The sequence below is a fragment of the Rutidosis leptorrhynchoides genome, chromosome 8 (assembly GCF_046630445.1).
Source record: "Rutidosis leptorrhynchoides isolate AG116_Rl617_1_P2 chromosome 8, CSIRO_AGI_Rlap_v1, whole genome shotgun sequence".
In the NCBI taxonomy this organism is placed as follows: Eukaryota; Viridiplantae; Streptophyta; class Magnoliopsida; order Asterales; family Asteraceae; genus Rutidosis; species Rutidosis leptorrhynchoides.
In genome coordinates, this window is record NC_092340.1 from 306,526,892 (window position 1) to 306,550,648 (window position 23,757).

The following is a 23,757-nucleotide window of genomic DNA, read 5'->3' on the forward strand; positions in this document are numbered from 1 at the left end:
TAGCACTAAGTGCATGAAATACTTCTGGAAATACAATTGATTACCAGCTGCTATTGTCGGTGCCCTGTCAGATATAATGGTAAGATTATCAATACAAGACCCCAAAGACTGTAGAGAGTCTCTTAAATTACCAAAAAAACATGTCCAATGATCGGTGGTTTCTCATGCTCTAATACCGTAGCTAATGGAAGGATTCCATTATTAGCATCCATAGCGACAACAATCAAGTTAGTCCCCAAATAACGACTATTTAAATGAGCCCCATCGACTATGATTACCGGACGTGCATAGTTAACAAATGAACGTGTCTACATTTAATAGTATTGGAACATTGGTAATGAATACGAGTTAAATTAATAAGTAAATGAAGAGAGCATTAAACATACCGCTGCACCAATGGACATGTAACTCATAACAAATCTTCCTTCGTCATCTGTTCGAATGTTGGTTACGCTACCTGGGTTAAACAATCTAAGATTATATAGATAAATAGGCAGTATTTAAAAATATTCTTCAAGACTACCCCTCAACATCTCAATTGCGTAACATTTGGGCTTGGTGGTATGATTGACTAATCTTAAATTGAGCCGACATATCATTCTTGATATCATCCGGTCGATAGACACGACCTTCTTGTTTCATCACCTCTTTCAATATATTCCCTAGGACCTTCTTTGTGGCATGCCTATTGTTTGGCAGAATTTGGGTATTTGGGCACGTGTGTAGATCATTCAACTTCCGTACTTGAAAGTTGTTGTTATCTTGTATACACCTAGCAGAAATTTTCCATGAACAATTTGGTGATATGCATGTAGCTGTATACCTTAACTTGTCTGAGTACTTTGATTTTATCTGGAACCCTTAACTAACACACTTTGTATGTAATTGCATAAGAAAATCTTCCTTGTTTTTGAAAGTCTGATTCAATTTAACTATATCTGAGGTTTCATATATTGTCATCGGTCTAGGTTTCATTTCGGGTTGGGTGTTAGATAGTAACGGTGGCATGTTCCAAAGTATATCATCTGGTTGGGGATTATACTTAATTGGCTGGTCATAAGTTGATTTTGAATCGACGTATTCATCTTCGTATTCATCATCACTATCAAGATCATCATCCTCATCAACTATGTAGTTAGCAAAAGGGTGTTTTTTTGGTTTGACTGGATTCATATTTTCCATATTATCATGCTCAGATTCACTTTGATCAGAATTAAGTAGGTCAACGATGTAAGGATCTTCCTTTTCTTCAACTTGTGATTCTTTTGGGTTCAACATATTGGTGTATTATATTTGTTAGTTGATTTCATCCGTACTTTGAGTTTGTATGATGAACTGATTTATAGATTGATGTTGTAGGTTGAAATGATTTGTGTATGGATCTTGTTGATTGTACTGATCAGTGTATGGGTGGTGTAGGTTGAATTGATTGGTAGTTTGGTGTTATAGGTTGAATTTATTATTAGTTTGGTGTTGTAGGTTGAACTGATTGATGGATGACTGTTGTAGGTTGAACTGATTAATGTATGGATGTTGTAGGTTGAACTGATTATTGTATGGATGATGTAGATTGAACTGATTATTGTAAGGATGTTGTAGGTTGAATTGATTATTGTATTGTTTTGTAGGTTGAACTGATCAGTAGGATTAGTAAGGTTTCGACCTAAAACATGCATTGAATTCGTAATATCTTCTAGATATATGTGAACAGGTTAATTTGAGATGGCAAAATTCAAAAAATCATTAAAATCATCATCATCATCAATGATATCCAAGACACAGTTATCGACAATGTATTTCATAGATGTAACTAAATCTTGTGCAACATCGATCTTTTTTAACACATATTTTAACAAAATCGTACGATTTAAGGGTTTGTTTGGCACCATTGGAAGTTTCAAAGGTAATCTGAGACAATTAAGTGGCATAGAAACTATATGATTATTGACATGTTCAAAATGACCTCCTGAACAAATATATATCTTTAACTTACTCATCACTAAAAATGTAAAGTTATACAATAGTAGGACTCACCAGTAAAGTAAACCTTGAAACATTGGAGTTCTGAAGAACATCAACTGCTAATTTGTTGTGAATATGGATTTGGTGTGTTTGAATATGGATTTGGTGTGTTTGAACATGCAATGTCAGTTCCTTACTACTTATAGAGTACAAAAATCTAACGTTATCCAAATAAAATCCTGAAAGTTGGATTTCTTATCCGTAGCCAATAAAGATAAGAAAAGTTATCTAAATGTAGGCCCAAGGTTGTCTGTTTAATGTTGAAAATCACTTGTGGTCGACCACTACATTATAGTGGTCGACCACGGCACATTTTTCAAGAAGTCGACCCCCACTATGGTTGACTAAAGTGTAAATCATAAGTGGTCGACCATAGGATTTCACAAGTGGTCGACCAGTCAAAAATAAATGTACACAATACTGCATGTTCACCCTGTTGACCTAACATACAACTACACATCATGCTACACATACATATAACCTGTTCAAAACTACACAACCTGTTCAAAATACACAACCAGTTCAAACATTTCACCTTTTACGTACTTCGAATCGGGATCTAAAGAATGTCCTCCCCATCATGTGTCTGTATTCCATTGCAACCTTCGCCGAATCTTTCTCAAATGGATACGTTATCCCACAAGCTAAATGCTCCATGTCTGCTGAGGTGAGTCGATATAAGTGAATGTAGATAGCATCGAAACCTGTGGTGGAGGAGTGTAGCTAATAGCCCTCAAGAACTCTGGCAGACACTTACCCAACTCAGAATTATAAAAAGCGCGGTGGTCAATTGATTTATGCTTGAGAAAACTATCATAAATGAAGACGGTGAAGTCCTTCAGATCAAGCACAATAAGCAGCCAGTAATACGCATCTTCCAAACATGTTGGGAATAGGACCTACAATTTAAAGTTATACATATAACTGTAAAGTATATATATATGTATATATATATATATATATATATATATATATATATATATATATATATATATATATATATATATATATATATATATATATATATATATATATATATAAAGTAAATGTATATGTGTATGTATATGTAAAATGTATATGTGTAAAGTATACTAACCTTCTGACATTTCGATCGATGTGGGAAAGGGAGTCTCGTACTGTCGGCATAACATGTGATATCGGGATTGGTGTAATTCGGGTCAAGTGTTACACTCGACTTAAAAACCCGCATCCACTCAATCATGTACACATGCATGATAGCACATCTTTGACGATCCTTTAGCGGCTGAAAACCCATTTCATCTAAACGGTAGCTCCACCACCACAACAAAGATCCCAAACCATTAATATTCTGTAATTAACAAATACTTAGTCAATCTCTTTATATACATTTAAATTTACGATATTAAGAATAAGTTTATAAAAAACTTACAAATTTATCTAGGTACCCGTCTTTAAATTTACCATAGATCTGCTCCCAAAACTCGTCAGTGAGGAATATAAATCCGTTGGATAGGCCCCGAACAAATACCAAAAGACACTCGAAATCTGGAGTCATCACCTTTTCGGTGTTGTAGGGCCTTCCAGATTCCTTTCATCCGCATATATAGTGGGAGGCCCGGGATAGATAAATCTAGATTCATGAATTAAACTGTCATCAGCAACTACTGGAACCCTCAGTTGAAATGTCCCGTTCTTGTTGATTAAAAACGTTCCATATTAATTGATTTCGTTGCGAGGTTTTGACCTCTATATGAGACGTTTTTCAAAGACTGCATTCATTTTAAAACAAACCATAACCTTTATTTCATCAATAAAGGTTTAAAAAGCTTTACGTAGATTATCAAATAATGATAATCTAAAATATCCTGTTTACACACGACCATTACATAATGGTTTACAATACAAATATGTTACAACAAAATAAGTTTCTTGAATGCAGTTTTTACACAATATCATACAAGCATGGACTCCAAATCTCGTCCTTATTTAAGTATGCGACAGCGAAAGCTCTTAATAATCACCTGATAATAAACATGCTTAAAACGTCAACAAAAATGTTGGTGAGTTATAGGTTTAGCCTATATATATCAAATCATAACAATAGACCACAAGATTTCATATTTCAATACACATCCCATACATAGAGATAAAAATCATTCATATGGTGAACACCTGGTAACCGACATTAACAAGATGCATATATAAGAATATCCCCATCATTCCGGGACACCCTTCGGATATGATATAAATTTCGAAGTACTAAAGCATCCGGTACTTTGGATGGGGTTTGTTAGGCCCAATAGATCTATCTTTAGGATTCGCGTCAATTAGGGTGTTTGTTCCCTAATTCTTAGATTACCAGACTTAATAAAAAAGGGGCATATTCGATTTCGATAATTCAACCATAGAATGTAGTTTCACGTACTTGTGTCTATTTTGTAAATCATTTATAAAACCTGCATGTATTCTCATCCCAAAAATATTAGATTTTAAAAGTGGGACTATAACTCACTTTCACAGATTTTTACTTCGTCGGGAAGTAAGACTTGGCCACTGGTCGATTCACGAACCTATAACAAATATGTACATATATATCAAAGTATGTTCAAAATATATTTACAACACTTTTAATACATTTTGATGTTTTAAGTTTATTAAGTCAGATGTCCTCGTTAGTAACCTACAACTAGTTGTCCACAGTTAGATGTATAGAAATAAATAGATATATATTATCTTGAATCAATCCATGACCCAGTGTATACATATCTCAGTATTGATCACAACTCAAACTATATATATTTTGGAATCAACCTCAACCCTGTATAGTTAACTCCAACATTCACATATAGAGTGTCTATGGTTGTTCCGAAATATATATAGATGTGTCGACATGATAGGTCAAAACATTGTATACGTGTCTATGGTATCTCAAGATTACATAATATACAATACAAGTTGATTAAGTTATGGTTGGAATAGATTTGTTACCAATTTTCACGTAGCTAAAATGAGAAAAATTATCCAATCTTGTTTTACCCATAACTTCTTCATTTTAAATCCGTTTTGAGTGAATCAAATTGCTATGGTTTCATATTGAACTCTATTTTATGAATCTAAACAGAAAAAGTATAGGTTTATAGTCGGAAATAAAAGTTACAAGTCGTTTTTGTAAAGGTAGTCATTTCAGTCGAAAGAACGACGTCTAGATGACCATTTTATAAAACATACTTACACTTTGAGTTTAACCATGATTTTTGGATATAGTTTCATGTTCATAAGAAAAATCATTTTCTCAGAAGAACAACTTTTAAATCAAAGTTTATCATAGTTTTTAATTAACTAACCCAAAACAGCCCACGGTGTTACTACGACGGCGTAAATTCAGTTTTACAGTGTTTTTCGTGTTTCCAGGTTTTAAATCATTAAGTTAGCATATCATATAGATATAGAACATGTGTTTAGTTGATTTTAAAAGTTAAGTTAGAAGGATTAACTTTTGTTTGCAAACAAGTTTAGAATTAACTAAACTATGTTCTAGTGATTACAAGTTTAAACCTTCGAATAAGATAGCTTTATATATATGAATCGAATGATGTTATGAACATCATTACTACCTTAAGTTCCTTGGATAAACCTACTGGAAAAAAGAAAAATGGATCTAGCTTCAACGGATCCTTGGATGGCTCGAAGTTCTTGAAGCAGAATCATGACACGAAAACAAGTTCAAGCAAGATCATCACTTGAAATAAGATTGTTATAGTTATAGAAATTGAAACAAAGTTTGAATATGATTATTACCTTGTATTAGAATGATAACCTACTGTAAAAAACAATGATTTCTTGAGGTTGGATGATCACCTTACAAGATTGGAAGTGAGCTAGCAAACTTGAAAGTATTCTTGATTTTATGTAACTAGAACTTGTAGAATTTATGAAGAACACTTAGAACTTGAAGATAGAACTTGAGAGAGATCAATTAGATGAATAAAATTGAAGAATGAAAGTGTTTGTGGGTGTTTTTGGTCGTTGGTGTATGGATTAGATATAAAGGATATGTAATTTTGTTTTCATGTAAATAAGTCATGAATGATTACTCATATTTTTATAATTTTATGAGATATTTCATGCTAGTTGCCAAATGATGGTTCCCACATGTGTTAGGTGAATCACATGGGCTGCTAAGAGCTGATCATTGGAGTGTATATACCAATAGTACATACATCTAAAAGCTGTGTATTGTACGAGTACGAATACGGGTGCATACGAGTAGAATTGTTGATGAAACTGAACGAGGATGTAATTGTAAGCATTTTTGTTAAGTAGAAGTATTTTTATAAGTGTATTGAAGTCTTTAAAAAGTGTATAAATACATATTAAAACACTACATGTATATACATTTTAACTGAGTCGTTAAGTCATCGTTAGTCGTTACATGTAAGTGTTGTTTTGAAACCTTTAGGTTAACGATCTTGTTAAATGTTGTTAACCCAATGTTTATAATATCAAATGAGATTTTAAATTATTATATTATCATGATATTATCATGTATGAATATCTCTTAATATGATATATATATACATTAAATGTCTTTACAACGATAATCGTTACATATATGTCTCGTTTAAAAAATCATTAAGTTAGTAGTCTTGTTTTTACATATGTAGTTCATTGTTAATATACTTAATGATATGTTTACTTATCATAATATCATTTTAACTATATATATATATCCATATATATATCATCATATAGTTTTTATAAGTTTTAATGTTCGTGAATCACCGGTCAACTTGGGTGGTCAATTGTCTATATGAAACATATTTCAATTAATCAAGTCTTAACAAGTTTGATTGCTTAACATGTTGGAAACATTTAATCATGTAAATATCAATCTCAATTAATATATATAAACATGAAAAAGTTCGGGTCACTACATCAGTCTCCCTTTCTGCTGTTGTTATATCATAATTTCTTTCTCTGGTATGTCAAGCTTTCATTTACCAGCCTTTTTCATCATCTATGACGGTGTAACGTAAGGAGACATCCTTGCCCTTGAAACCCGACGGTCCCTTTTGCTTTTCCTCAGAATTACTGGTGAAGCAATCTTCACACTGTCAAAACAAATCTTTCTTGGTTGTTTGAACTTCTACATCAGACACCCATTCACCAATGAAACCACCATCATCCTGTCATAGAAACACCAAAAAATAAATTCAGTTTAACAGAATATAATGCCTATAGTCGACCTTGATCATGGTCGACTATAGTGTAAATTTACTATAGTCGACCCCAGTATTGGTCGACTATAGGCTTTTTATGTAAAGGTCGACCCATTGTATGGTCGACTAGTCACAAACTAACTGCACAACTTGAATTCACCAACACCATACAGTTTATACTTATAACTTATAACTTATAAAATATATGAATTATATAATAAGAAATTACTTGTACTTCTTATTGTTATTGTTGAAGCTTGTGTACCATAGCATAGAGATTTAAAATACTTGTACGATGCTTGGCTCTAGAAAGATGTAAACTATGCACTATCTTTAGTGTCTCACGTGTAACATGGATGCCAGCCTCAACCCGATCACTCATCACCTTCATCTCCCGGACATGTTTCTTTTCCTGATCATCTAATCTCTTTGTCAGATTCTGTATCATATCTGTCAACTCCTTCTTCGACTCATCATCAATTGTCTTTGGACTATCAGTTTTCTTCACCGAGACTTTAGCATCGGGATTCTTGAAACATTTTACACTAGCCACCCACCACTCACACTTACCCTCTGTCTTGGTAGGCCTTAAACGAATAAGAGGTCGGTCTTCGTTAGGGATATCCTCCTGTCATATACATAAACAGTTTACATATACATATACATATACATATAAATATATAGTTTACATATACATATACATACACATTTAACAGTCCATAGACTTATACATATATAGTTTACATATACATAAACTTATACATATACAAAGACAGTTTACTTATACATACTCATATACATGTACATATACATATACATACACTTATACATAAACATAAACATAAAAATATAATTACACTCACCGGGAGTTGCATCAACTCAACGTACTCATTCCAGCCCATGATTTTCTTTTTCCGTTTCCAGTGGATTCCACGAGAGATGCCATCACTAACTGGCTTGAAAGCGTATGCTTCTATTCGGTGTTTGTATGCCTCCCATATCCACATCTTCAAACAAAAGACAATTTTGGTTAAACATGATACATGTTATTTGATTAACATTTATAAGTACACATTAATACCTTAAACGCCCAAGTGAAGCCGCTCAAATTGTATGTCATCACCCCCTTCCAGTTTTTTTCTGCTGCCTTATTTTTATAAGGTACCAACACGTGATGCAATGAATTGTAAAGTTTGGTCCATATGAAAGAACTCCACGGATACTAGTTCATCAACTCAAAGTCCTCTAATAAAAGAAGCATATCATCATTTACACCATCTCGCAACTGCTTGCCAAGGAAGCATAAGTTAATTATCAACGCAATGGCGACTATGACCTTATCCTTGTCATTTCCTTTCAAATCATCTTTAAAAAAAGCGTCGTGAAACTATGTACGTTGACGGGGACCACTATGTCGTTTACTAAAAACACGGGATGAAATCGAGTGGTCAAAATCAGACCTCTCTTGACCTATCCAATCTACAAAAGATGTAACCGGACCAAACCGCATCCCGGTAACCAAGCAAAACTCACGTCTACCGCACTTAATGACATGACCTCGGGTAACTCGAAACCATAGCTCTTCTGGCTCCTCACATATTTCACGTCCGTTGATTGCAAAGTTTTTCGGACGGTCAATCTGATTCATTAATAAGCAATGTATGTATCCCGGATCATTGTAATCACACTTTATATCTAACCAATGACTAAAACACGTTTCTCTGAAAATCTTTGTCTGAGCCAGAGTGAGTTTGTTCTTAATCTCACGAATAAGAGACATCTTTCTTTGAATGGTGACCTTCGCCTCGAACCAAACCTGTAAACAAACAATGTAAATGTCATTATACATATATGTTGATATACATACATATACAGAATATAAATACACTTAATACAAATACATATACATATACAGAATATACATACATATGCATAATATACATACACTTAATACAAATACATATACATATACATATACAGAATACACATATATACATATACATACACATATACATTTAACTATACATATACAGTTAAAATACAAATACATTATAGTCAACCTTCATTCTCGTCGACTATAGTTTAAATCCACTATAGTCGAACCTATATGTGGTCGACTATAGTGTATTTTGTTGACAGTCGACCCCTTCTTTGGTCGAATACCCAATATCCTTCTGCCCTAATTTATTACACAATCACCATCACCATACAGTTATACACTATAGGAATGAACAAATATATGTATATGTATAGTTACATATACATATTCATATACATATACATTTACATATACATATACAGTTACATATATATATACATATAGTTACATTTACACACACATCCATACACACATATACATATACATACATATACATATACACACATAGAGATACACTAACACAAAGACATAGAGTTACATATACACAAATATACACGAATTAGGTTTTACCTCAATATCTGTCATCTTTGCCTGACGAGCGAATTAGGGTTTATCTGCAATTGATTGAATCTGCAATAGAGTGAATCTGCAATGAATCAGGGTTGATGGTTCGTATCTAGGGCTTGTGGAGCGAAATTTTGTAATTTGAAATGTGTGAACTCGCTATTTCATGTTATTTTGTATACTCGACAAACATTAAGGTCGCCCGTGTATTTTTTGGGTCGAATACAGTGGCCGACCGACCAAACAAGGTAGTCGACCTTGTCAGTTATAAACTATGGTCGACCACAATGAAAATTGTGGTGGTGGACCATACCACATGGTAGTCGACCCAAATGCTGGTCGACCTAATGGTGTAAATAGACAATTTTTTTAAAAAAAAATATATGTATTTTGAAATAATACTTTAAAAAAAGTGTATTTGGGAAAGAGTTTACAAATAGTAAATATAATTAGATATAGGACATGTTTGACAACAAGCTTTTAAGAGTTTTTACCTAATAGCTTTTATAAAAAACTTCGTTTCGTTGCAAGAGGTTAAAACTTTTTGAGAGGGGAAAAAAGTTAAAATTAAAAGCAAATTCGACTAATGTTGGAGAAAAAGGTCTTAACTTTTTGTCATTTTACTTTTTATTTTAACAATTTTAGCTACCTTGTTAAACACTTAAATACATATAAAAAAACTACAACCTACCCATCTAAAAGTTACTGGCTAGTTTTGCCAAACGGGTAGTATGCTCAAAAGAATTCCAAATAAATCATGTGTTAATTAAAATATAGGCTTGTGTGATTCGATGTCAACGTTATTACGGGGTATAATTGTAAGACCCGAATATTCGTAGTGTACATATGTGTATATGAGTTACTCAAGTTTGGGGTTTTTGTTGCACATAATTAAAAAGACAAAAGATGCTGAACTGGAAGGTCGCGCACCGCGCGGCTAGGTGGCGCGCCGCGCCATCTGTCTGCGACAGATTCCTTTCTTCTTTTTAAAATAGATATTTTGAGGGCAATTGTGTAATTTCACTTTGGGGCCAAATTTAATACCCTAGATCAGTTTTGGGGAGCTCATTTACTACTCCCACAACAACCTCATCTTCTCCAATTAAACTCTAGAGAGAGAGTGCAATCCTTGAGAGAGAAAGCTCCATTAAAGGGTAAAAGAGGTTGAATCGGGTCTCGGTGCAAGTTATAAAGTCGTTCATCTAGTCGATAGCTACGTGGTGATTGTGTTGGTAAGTTATAAAACCCAATTTCTTACTTTAATTGCTTTAAGGGTTAGGGTTTGGGCTAGTGATGAACCAAAGACCCATTTTGTTAGTATTTTGGGGATTTTGGGTGAATATGGGTTATGAAGGCTCATTGATGACTAACCTAGGGTTTGAATGTGTTAATTGGACTTTTGAGTCTTAAATTTAGTTAGTTAGTGCTAGAACACTTTAATAATATGTAAATGGGTGTTATTGGGTATGGATGACCCAAATGGGTGTGTTGACCTTGAAATGGGTCAAATGAGTCTTTAATGACCTAAGTGGCCTAGCAATTATGAAAACGAGTTAGCCTTGTGACCTAAATGTGTTTTAAACCCATCTTGATGAATGATTAGGGTTTTGGTGTGTGTTGACCCAATTTAGGGTTAAGGGTGCAAATGGGTTGAAATTGCACCATTGGGTCAAAATGGCTTAGAATGGTGAAAGGGTTTGGTTGACCGACTTGAGTTTGCGTTTGATGATGTGTATAATATGATAGGTACGTTACTTTGAGGTCTTGCAAGCTCGGGTATCTTTTCACAAGACTTTGAGGTGAGTGGAATAATTATATGTGTAGGTATATAATGTATCTATTTGTTGTAGCGTGAAATGTGTAGTGTCGAGGTGTTAAGACACCACGTTTCACGTGAAGAGTGTAGCATCGAGGTGTTAAGATGCCACTCGGGTGTAGCATCGAGGTGTTAAGATGCCACCTAGGAGTGTAGTGTCGAGGTGTTAAGACACCACTCCGTAAAATAATGAGTGATGCATCGAGGTGTTAAGATGCCACTCGGGGTGATGTGCCGAGGTGTTAAGGTGCCACCCTAGGGGTTAGTGGTGCGAGGTGTTAAGTGCCCTAACGGATGTTACGAACACCGATGGCATTTTCGCGAGCACCGTTCCCTTGTACTATTGGTTAACCACGGTTATTTGTGTTGTAAGCATATTATATTATTCGGGTTATATTCATATGCGGTTGTTATGCTAGCTTGTAGTATTGGTGATTTATAGCTCGTTATTGTGACGGTAAGCTAAGTGTGTATGCTAGCGTGTTTGCGGTTTGGTGTGTAAGTGTATGCAAGTAGGTATAATTATATATGTATTCGTATAATTATTGCATTCACTAAGCTTTGCTTACCCTCTCGTTGTTTACCATTTTATAGGTTCGGTTTTGGACAAGGGTAAGGGCATCGTTTTGGACTAGAGATCCCGCTTGATGCTAGGGGACGCTTTTGGCTTTAGTAGCTCTTGGAGTTTGACCGATAGTTGGGTAGTTTAATCCCAAACGCCATGCTCATTGTGTAGTTTGGAACTTAAACTTTTTGGTGGTCGAAACTCGTAGATTGTATTAAACTCGTAAAACGGCCGATGTGGGCCCCACTTGTAAAACATCATTTTTATGTTTGAATCGTGATAGTTTTACATATTTGAATGTGTGGTTAAAAGCGTGTCGTCTAAAAATGTCGGGAACTAGCCGATCTTTTTCGCATTTTAAAACTTTTCGGACAGACCACTTTGGCGCGCCGCGCCCCTACCTGGCGCGTCGCGCGGGTATGCTGCACAGAAAATTTTTTTTTTTGTGTCTTTTCGAGTGGTTTGGTCGAGGGTTGGTTTGGGTTGTTACAATAATGTTACGTGCAAGATACATTCTTCATTAACAATTGTGATTATATACGTGTTAACAAAATCGTATCAAATTCATAACTATTCAAGTCAAATTCAGAACTTGCTGCACCCATTACAAAAATTATATACAGTGTGACTAGAGGGTGCGCATAATGTGCAATTCACCCGGTACCAGGTCTCGCGCTCGGGGGCTTGATTACTCGAGGTTTTACCTTCTATGGGGGAGCCAATGTGCTCGTTCATAGGAGAGTTTCCTTTCTTACCAAAAAAAAAAATAAATTTATCTTTATTAAGCATTCTAATTCTATGTTATGAGATTTATTATCCATTATCATTCGATTTAATCGTACGTCATTTCCAATCCTCAATCTCAGTATTATACTTGGATCATTTAAATTTGGATCTACATTTTTTGCTAATAAACAACATAGTGATTGTTTCAACAACGCCACATGTAATTTTTCAAAATGCTATTTAATCATTAAGCAAATCATTGATGTTAGTTGACTTTAATTTCTAATTTGATTTGATTCCCATTTGCTTACCTCTAACCTATAATAAAACAGAAAGAATTCCAACTTGCCAACCTCTCATTCTCTCTTAATTTCTATAAGTAGTATGACTGCATTACTTACAATTAGATTTCATAATAACCCTCTTAGACTAACAATCAAACAAGCATGATTCGTCAGCTCACGTTGTTGGTTATATTGTTATTGCAGGTCCTAATATTTGTAGCTGCGCGTAAACCACAAGTCCCATGTTACTTCATATTTGGAGACTCATTGGTTGATAGCGGTAATAATAATGGGCTAAACACGTCAGCTAAAGCTAATTACCTACCTTACGGGATTGATTTTCCACTAGGCGCCACCGGAAGATTCACTAATGGTCGAACCGCCGCAGACATCATTGGTATATATTCTCTTTAATTACCTATTTTACCATTGACCTTATAATTGTTATTACTGAATTAATAGTATATTAGGGTGGTGATTTCTACACCATCAAAAAGTGAGATCCTATATCACTAATTATACTAATTATACACAACAATAAACATCACAATTTGACAACTATTTACTTTGTATTTGTTATAGCCAAAGTTAATACTCCATACGCCTCGTTTTAAAATATCCACATCCCTAAAATAAGTAATGTCAATTTCTTCCTCAGACAAATCAAAATTATTAGGGAGTGGCAAAGGCAAAACTACCCTCACATATGCGAGACACCACACATGATTGATTATAACGAAAATATTTAGTGATCGTTATGTTAAAATACAATGCAAATTTAGAATAATATGGAATTAGTTAATGTATATGGGTAAAATATCTAGATATTAATATGTATATGAAAAATATCTAGATATTAAAATGTAAGGAAAAATCTAGATATTTATGTGTGTAAGAAATATCTAAATATTTATATGTATAAAAATATCTAGATATTTATATATATCCATGGAAATATCTAGTTTCTAGAAACTTCCATAGAGTAGTATAAATATAGGTGGGTGTTTCATTTGTGTAAGGTGTGAAAGTTGTGAGAGTGAAATAAGAAGTGAGTTGTGAAGAAGAGAAGAAGAGTGTGAGTTAGCGAAAGTAGAGAAGAGAAAGCTTGTAAGTAATATTGTAATCGTAATTTAATATAAGTGTTTTTATTAAGTTTCCCGATCAAGCCTTAGTTTGTGTTTAAGTTCTTAGTGTACTTTTGTTGTTCTTATTATATGGTCGGCTCTGCCGCCTAAGTAATACATGGTCGGTTATACCGCCTAAAGATATATGGTCGACACTGTCGCCTAAGTACATTGTGCACTAAGGATTTATAAAATTAAAGGCTAACCAACGTCAAAGTGTTGGTGTAGTGAGTCTAGTATAGTCTAGGTCCTCTATAGTGGGTGTGTTGGGCTCGTCGAAGCTTCCAACAATTGGTATCAGAGCGGGTAGTTCGGGATCATTTCTAGTGGAGGAAATCGGTAAACGTTGGACGTTTACATCGGCTTGTTTTCACCAAGGCTCTAAGGGAGATTCTGTCGGAGCACAGTTAGGAACTGTGAAAGCTCATCGGTCAGGGACCAAGCTTATTGGACGTTGGACGTCATGATGACAGATCTTGCAAGTATGAGAAGTGGAATCAAGAGTCTCAATAACCACAACTATGGTTATTGGCGGACTTGTATAGAATCCTACTTACAAGGACAGGATTTATGGGAAATAGTTGCTGGCAGTGACACAACGCCTCCACCGAAAGAAAATGCCGAAGCCTTGAGAAAATGAAACATCAAGGCTGGGAAGGCTTTATTTATACTGAAGACTACAATCGAGGAGGATCTATTGGAGCACATCCGTGACGAGAAAACACCAAAGGCAGCTTGGGAAACTTTTGAAAAGTTATTTTCAAAGAAGAATGAAGCACGCCTCCAGCTCTTGGAAAATGAGCTCGCAGGTATCTCACAAGGAAGTCTATCTATTTCTCAGTATTTCACCAAGGTGAAATCTATTTGTCGTGAGATATCTCAACTTGCTCCTGAAGAGAAAGTGAGTGATGCAAGGATGAAGAGAATTATCATCCATGGCTTAAGATCCGAGTATAATGGATTTATAGCCGCTGTGAGAGGATGGCCTACTCAACCATCATTAATAGAGCTGGAGAATTTATTGGCTAATCAAGAGGCATTAGCCAAGCAGATGAATGAAGTAACCATAAAAGACGGAGAAGATGCACTCTTCACTAATAAGAAGAAAGCAACATCTCGAAGACAAGAGGCGATAAAAGAAAGTAAGACATATGGGTGGAAAGGTCACCCAAAATCAAAAGGCAACGCTTCGGGGGGAGCTCAACAAAGAAGAGATCATCACCAACAATACGGGGAAAATGATAAGAGAAAGAATGGTGAATTCTTCAATTGTGGCAAGAAGGGTCATTTTGCTCGAGAATGTAGATTCCCCAGAAGGCGAACTTTCGAAGGAAATGTGGCCGCCGCAAGAGATGAGAAGAAAGAGGTCACATTCGAAGCAACCATTAATGAGGAAACATGGGATGCAGAAGCAGGACTCTCCATTGAAGCTGACATGGATGATCAAGCTCTTGCAGCAACCTTAAAGTCAAAAATAAACTACAAAGATGATTGGATCATTGATTCTGGGTGCTCAAATCATATGACCAATGATGAGACGAAGCTGCAAGAAATGGAGGATTACAAAGGAAAGAGAGTCGTGTTGACAGCCGACAATTCAAGGTTGTCTATTTCTCACATTGGAAAGACAATAATTACAAATGAAGGCGACTCTTATAAGCTCCAACTCGAGAAGGTGTATCTTGTCCCTGGCCTAAAGAAGAATTTACTGTCAGTACCACAATTGACAGCAGAAGGGAACTATGTGCTCTTTGGACCAAAAGATGTGTCCGTATTCAAGAGAGTGAAGGTGGTTGGCAATCCAATTATGCAAGGAAGAAGAATAGAGTCGGTCTATGTACTATCTGCTGAAACAGCATATGTGGATAAGACTCGAAAGAATGAGACGGCTGATCTTTGGCATGAACGTCTTGGACATGTGGGATACAATAAGTTAAAGGAGATGATGGTGAAACGCATAGTAAATGGGCTTCCTCAAATTGATATCCGAACAGATACAATATGTACTGGATGTCAATTTGGCAAAGCTCACCAATTGCCATTCAAGGAGTCAGCGCATCAGTCCAAGACACCACTAGAGCTAATACACTCAGATGTCTTCGGCCCAATGAAACAAACATCACTTGGAGGTATGAAATATATGGTGACATTCATTGATGACTTCTCAAGATATGTGTGAGTTTACTTCATGAAGGAGAAGTCGGAGACTTTTCTGAAGTTTAAAGAGTTCAAGAACAAGGTAGAAAGTGAGCTCAATACTAAGATTCGATGCTTACGCGCAGATAATGGAGGAGAATATTTATCAACCGAGTTCAATATCTATCTTGAGAAGCACAAGATCAGAAGGCAATTAACTTGCCCTAATACTCCACAACAGAATGGAGTGGCAGAACGTAAGAATCATCATCTTGCTGAAACCTGTCGAAGTATGCTTCATGGTAAGAATGTACCAGGAAGATTTTGGGCCGAATGTATGAGGACGGCTTCATACGTGATTAACAGACTCCCACAAACAAAGTTGGGATATATTTCACCATATGAAAGATTATGGAAGATCAAGCCAACCGTCAACCATCTCAAGGTTTTTGGATGTGTATGCTACGTCTTCGTACCAGATCATCTACGAAGCAAATTTGATAAGAAGGCAATTCGATGCATTTTTGTCGGTTATGATGAATCAAGAAAAGGATGGAGATGTTGTGATCCAAATACTGAAAAGTGTCATACATCAAGAAATGTGGTATTTGATGAAGCTTCTTCATGGTGGTCACCTCAAAAGATAGAGCTTCCAGAATCTCATGGATTAGAAGAAGTTCCAGAAGAGAAAGAAGAACATAAAGAGCACATATCGGATCCAATTAAAGAAGGAGATGGATCGTACTCTAAGGAAACGAGTCCATGGAAAACTGGGGTACATCAATCTACATCCGAAGAGGTTCGTCCAAGCCAAATGGATGCCGAGGAGCATGTGCAAGAATTACGGAGATCAACAAGGCCGAGGCAACCTAATCCGAGGTATGCCAATGCTGCTCATGTGGATGAATCAATACCTATTGAGCCTTCCACTTATGAAGAAGCAGCACAAAGTCAAGAATGGCGGAAAGCAATGGAAGAAGAAATTAATGCACTAAAAGAAAACCAGACATGGAGTTTAGTTCCAAAGCCAAAGGATGTAAAACCAATATCTTGTAAATGGGTTTACAAGGTGAAGACTCGATCAGATGGCTCCATTGAAAGGTATAAAGCTCGACTTGTTGCTAGAGGTTTTTCTCAACAATATGGGCTGGATTATGAAGAAACGTTTAGTCCAGTGGCGAAGATCACAACAATTCGAGCTCTACTAGCTTTAGCCGCAAGCAAATCTTGGAAGCTGTGGCAAATGGATGTCAAGAACGCTTTCTTACATGGAGAACTTGACAAAGAAATTTATATGGAGCAACCAATAGGATTTGAGAACAAGTTCCATCCTGACCATGTCTGCAAATTAAAAAAAGCACTATACGGCTTAAAGCAGGCTCCAAGAGCTTGGTACGGGAAGATTGGCGAGTTCTTAGTACAAAGTGGTTTCACAGTTGCTCCTTCAGATTCTAGTTTATTTGTGAAGCAAGATCAAGGAAAACTAGCCATAGTGCTAGTATATGTGGATGACTTAATCATCACGGGAGATCACTATGAGGAGATCCAAAGAACAAGAGAGAATCTGTCTATCAGATTTCATATGAAGGAGCTTGGAGAACTCAAATATTTTCTTGGACTCGAAATAGAGCAAAAAAGAGAAGGATTATTTCTGGGACAACAGAAATATGCGCGAGATCTTTTACAAAAGTACGGAATGCTTAATTGCAAACCTATCTCAACTCCGATGGATCCGAATACAAAACTACGAGCAGATGAAGGAAAAAGTCTTCAAGATGTTACCATGTATCGAAAGATGGTCGGAAGTCTTATTTATCTAACAATAAGCCGACCAGATATATCTTATGCAGTTGGAGTGGTTAGTCGATACATGAGCAATCCGAAGAAGCCTCACCTTGATGTTGTACGATGCATCTTAAGGTATGTTAAAGGCACTATTAACTTTGGTATTTTATACAAGAAAACAAAAGAATGTCACGTGACTGGATATTGTGACGCTGATTACGCTGGAGACTATGATACATGACGGTCAACAACTGGATACATGTTTAGTCTTGGATCGGGAGTAATATCATGGTGCAGCAAGAGACAACCAACTGTATCCTTATCAAGCGCCGAAGCAGAATATCGATCGGCAGCATCAGCAACACAAGAAATTACTTGGTTGAAGCAGCTAATGGAAGATCTTCATCAATCAACAGATTATCAAGTAAAGCTTTTCTGCGATAACTTATCAGCTATACGTCTAGCAGAGAATCCAGTCTTTCACGCAAGAACAAAACATATAGAAGTACACTATCACTATGTTCGCGAGAAGGTCCTTGAAGGGGAGATCAAGATGGTGCCAACAAAGACAGATGAACAGGTTGCAGATATATTCACCAAGAGCCTAAGTAAACCGAAGTTTACAAAATTCAGAGAAGCACTTGGAATGGTCTGCAAGACATCGTTGGAAGAAAATTTGCATTGAGGGGGAGTGTTAAAATACAATGCAAATTTAGAATAATATGGAATTAGTTAATGTATATGGGTAAAATATCTAGATATTAATATGTATATGAAAAATATCTAGATATTAAAATGTAAGGAAAAATCTAGATATTTATGTGTGTAAGAAATATCTAGATATTTATATGTATAAAAATATCTAGATATTTATATATATCCATGGAAATATCTAGTTTCTAGAAACTTCCATGGAGTAGTATAAATATGGGTGGGTGTTTCATTTGTGTAAGGTGTGAAAGTTGTGAGAGTGAAATAAGAAGTGAGTTGTGAAGAAGAGAAGAAGAGTGTGAGTTAGCGAAAGTAGAGAAGAGAAAGCTTGTAAGTAATATTGTAATTGTAATTTAATATAAGTGTTTTTATTAAGTTTCCCGATCAAGCCTTAGTTTGTGTTTAAGTTCTTAGTGCACTTTTGTTGTTCTTATTATATGGTCGGCTCTGCCGCCTAAGTAATACATGGTCGGTTATACCGCTTAAAGATATATGGTCGACACTGTCGCCTAAGTACATTGTGCACTAAGGATTTATAAAATTAAAGGCTAACCAACGTCAAAGTGTTGGTGTAGTGAGTCTAGTATAGTCTAGGTCCTCTATAGTGGGTGTGTTGGGCTCGTCGAAGCTTCCAACACGTTAGATTCATAAAGCAACCGGTTAACTCGGGCAAACGTCCGGGACATCCACATCAAAAAAGACCGTAGTCTCAAACTTACGATTTTGAACAAAATTTAAGGACCAACCACGCAATTTTATCTCTTTAAGTGAACACTTTAACTATGACGGAGAAAGTATTAATTATAGCAGTCCAAAAGTATTGATGCACATCAACAAACCTTTTTAGGTCAACTTCTAGGCTTCACTAAGTTCATTCCACCTTATGCTGCTGCAACTAACCAAGAGATTAGCAAAGGCGTAAACTACGGTAGTGGTGGTGCTGGTATTCGAGAAGAAACCGGGCGTCATGTGGTATTTTATCTTTTGAAACCTTAGATTTGATCATAACTTTTATTTCATTTGGTCATGTAATTACTTTGTTGCAGGGTGATCGCATCAGCATGGATAGACAATTACTCAATCACAAAACTGTACTATCGCGACTTTCAACCTTACAAAGCAACAGTACATTTACAAAGAAATACCTAAAAAAATGCATTTACTTAACAAATATGGGAAGCAACGACTACATCAACAATTACCTTATACCTAGTATATACCCGACCAGCAACATTTATAACTCTGAACAATATGCCGAGGTCCTCGTGCAACAATATTCGCAACAACTAAAGGTACACAAACTAACACATTTAGTGTGCGTGGTTATTTCAATGGTAGTATGATAAAACGTTGCTGTAAATTTTAAGCAATATTTATGGTTACATGTTTTACAATTTGGGTATGTTCGGTGTCAAGTAATTTGACTTTTAGCCTAGCGGTATTAAGGGAACTCATAAATCATGAGGTTGTGAGTTTCGGTGCTGTCATGGATAAAAAGAGTGTGTGTGTGCTGTTTCAAACTTAAAAAGGAATAATTTTGAGGTGATTCCTTGTTTTATAAAATTTTGCTCTTGTGAAAATAGAAGTCTTGTTTGGCAACATAAGAGAAGATGATTGAAAATATACGCCTCCTTACATATAAGCTAATTCAAAGAGCTTCTTGAATTCGTTAATGGAGTGAACAATATACCCAAGGTTGTAAAATCCGCTATGAATTTGCGGATTAATCGGTTGGGACTTTGAAAGGAGTAATCGAAAATTCGGAGATTAATCGGATTGTATTTTTATACATTTAAATATTAAATTTCAAATTTATATGTGTAAGTATAGAAGAAAAATCATAAACATAAACATAAATTTTAACATAATTGTCGTTCATTTGTTCAAAAACTCTAAAATTCTAGTTTAAATTTATGTTAAAATGTTGATCAATTTTGACTTCGATCGAATTTGATCAACAACGTTGATTTTGACCAATTAACTGGCGTTACCGATTTACTAAACGAAGTTTAGAAATTTATAACGGACTTGCTCTTAAAAAGGAGTAATCAGGGATTAATCAGGAGTAATAAAGGTTTTTTATATCATTGATTATGGTTGTTGCCAAACATACGCTTCGTTGTTGAAATTATAACTCTAAACTTTTGTATGACAGACATTATACAATTTGGGAGCTAGAAAGATTGTCGTATTTGGTCTCGGTCAGATTGGGTGTACACCAGCTGAAATAGCCTCATTTGGCAAAAATGGAAAGCCATGTGTTGAATGGATTAATGACGCGGTTAATATATTTAACGACAAACTTAAATTTCTCGTTAAGGAGTTCAACAAAAAATACTCTCATTCAAGATTCACTTTCGTTAACCTTACTAGTATATCAGCACCACAAGGAGGTAAAGCTAGCTAGCACTAACTAGTTGAATATTTTTGGTTGTTTCACGTTTGATTGTTTGTTAGTTTATAGAAATAATTTCTTTGGATTTTGCAGGTGTAGCAGTACCAAATAATGCTCCTTGTTGTCAAGTAGGGCAAGATGGACTATGCGTTCCGAACTCAATCCCTTGCCCTAATCGGGGTTTGTCCGTTTTCTATGATGCTTTTCATCCTACGGAAACTGCAAACTTGGTCATTGCGACAAGGTCATACATTGCTGTGTCCCCAAATGATGCATCTCCATACGATATTAGTCTTTTGGCTAGACTAAAATAAACATTTGGATCGCCTGAATAAAGATATGATTGCCTAAATAAAGATTTGGATCGCCTGAATAAAGAGCTTGATCGCCTGCATAATATGTACTCTTATCTCTATTTTTATTATTTTTTTTGTTATTGTTATGTATATTGTTGTATTTGTATGCATAAATAAGAAATATTAATAATGATTTTACTTGCATCACTTGTTACCAAGATGGTTTTTAGCGGTGATGTAGAGTTAAATTATGCACATTTTGAAAGAGAGGGAAGAATCTTACTGTGACGTAATAGTGTTAAATTTGAAGGGTGTGTTATGGTGAGCGTTAAATTCAAGTGAAAAGTTTTAAGTGATTTGATGAAATAATTTTGGAAGTTGAGTGGAAATAAAATAAATTTATAATATATAAATAAAAATGATAAATTGTGATCGGATGAAAGAATCTAACGCCTCCTTATTGTGCTCGTTGGATTCGTAACCAACGCCTCCTTGTTGTGCCCGTCGGATTCGTAACTAATGCCTTGTAGGTGTAAAATATGAAGCTGCATAACAAGCGTCAAATGCGTTAAAAGTTAGCCACATGATTTGACGAGCAATTCAAACGCCCATAAGGGATGGTCTTACGTACCATGCATCTTAGTAGTTACCATGACATGATATCTTTATTAGAAATCTTTATGTAATACTTAAATAATATATCAACCTATTAAGACCTTTTTTGATACTAAAGTAGTATATCTATATTATGACCATTTTCTTGGTACTAAAGTAGTATGAATAATATCTAAAATATAATATTTTAGGATTATTTGTACAAAAATATTAAATGTTGAGATATTACGTATAAAAAGGTCCTAATATGTTTTTATTAGGCCTCTATTTGTATTGTAATTAGACTTATCATTTGACCACAAAATTGTTTTTATAATTTTATTTGCAATTTTATGACCTATTTTAAGTTTCGAGACTTTTACAGTCGCCTTAGATGAAGTCATGAAACCCTTTTCTTGAGGGTCCTTTTAAGTGAAATTTTTTATAAAGTACTTCGTACCATTTTAGTACCTTTTTAGGAATCCTAATATATATATATATATATATATATATATATATATATATATATATATATATATATATATATATATATATATATATATTAATCAAGAGGGAATCACTTTTTTTGAGGGGAAGTGGAGGAAGTAATTTTATTTCGTTTTTTGAAAAAACTTTGTTCACGAACATTATAGATTAGATGGAAATATGAACATTTAAAAAAGACACTTTGTGATGAATGTCATTATTTTGGCCAAAAAACGCTCGAAGAAAAAAATAAAAACATTCAGTGCATTGAATGTTTTGCTGCTGAGTTTTTTTTAAGGGGTTAGAAATTAGGGGGTTATAAATTAGGGTTTAGAAATTAGGGTTTTGGGTTTAGAAATTATGGTTTAGGGTTTAGAAATTAGGGTTTAGATTGAATATTTTAACACGAACGGTTTAAAGTTTAGGGTTTAGGGTTTAGAGTTTTGGGTTGAGGGTCGAAAATCCAAAACCCTAAACCCTAAACTCTAAATCGGCTAAATTCGAAAAAAACACTTCACACAAGATGAAAACAAAACGATGCAAATAAACTCAGCAGCAAAACATTCAATGCATTGAATGTTTTAATTTTTTTATTCGAGCGTTTTCCCGCCAAAATAATGACATTCATCACAAAGTGTCTTTTTTAAATGTTCATATTTTTATCTAATCTATAATGTTCGTGAACAAAGTTTTTTTAAAAAAAGAAAAAAATAATAATAATTTGCTTCCCCCTTCCCCAAAAAAGTGCTTCCCTCTTGATTATGACCCTATATATGTATATATATATAGACACACATACATTATAATATAATAATAGGGTAAATAGTGAAAAAAAAGTAAGGTTACCAATCAAAACGACCATTTTTTTGAACTGCAACGATATGCCCTTATATAAATATAATTGAAAATAAAACTTTCGCAAAACGCAAAGGGTTCTGAGAACCTTGCGAATGCATCATTTCAAGTCATGAACGAGAAGGTTCAGAACGTCACCACAAATTGTAGGCCGTGAATGAAACTTTTTCGGCCATAACCATTTTTTTTGTTCACGAACTTGCAACAGCCCAAAATAGGAAACACAAGTGTTGCTTGTAAATACCCAAAACCATCTACCTAAGGTCACAAAGAAAAAAAATACACGATATAGAAAAAAATAGTAAATAAATCTGAGCT

At 34.9% G+C, this 23,757-nt stretch overlaps 1 protein-coding gene across 1 annotated transcript; it reads left to right on the forward strand.

Annotated features, from left to right (window-relative positions):
- Positions 1–13,208: 13,208 nt before the first annotated feature.
- On the forward strand, positions 13,209–21,530 carry LOC139864958 (GDSL esterase/lipase At5g45670-like). The gene is made up of 5 exons (XM_071853514.1): positions 13,209–13,454; positions 19,661–19,785; positions 19,860–20,105; positions 20,969–21,206; positions 21,302–21,530. The coding sequence occupies exons 1-5, from the start codon at positions 13,220–13,222 to the stop codon at positions 21,520–21,522; spliced, it is 1,065 nt and encodes a 354-aa protein (XP_071709615.1). The 5' UTR covers positions 13,209–13,219; the 3' UTR covers positions 21,523–21,530.
- The last annotated feature ends 2,227 nt before the right edge of the window (positions 21,531–23,757 follow it).

What these genes read in the sequence shown, in the direction of transcription:
- LOC139864958 (XM_071853514.1), top strand. Translation starts at nt 13,220, where the DNA reads ATGATTCGTCAGCTCACGTTGTTGGTTATATTGTTATTGCAGGTCCTA. An exon ending in AAGAAACCGGGCGTCATGTG is followed by an intron (nt 19,786 to 19,859) that starts GTATTTTATCTT and finishes ACTTTGTTGCAG; the next exon opens with GGTGATCGCATCAGCATGGA. An exon ending in AATATTCGCAACAACTAAAG is followed by an intron (nt 20,106 to 20,968) that starts GTACACAAACTA and finishes TTTGTATGACAG; the next exon opens with ACATTATACAATTTGGGAGC.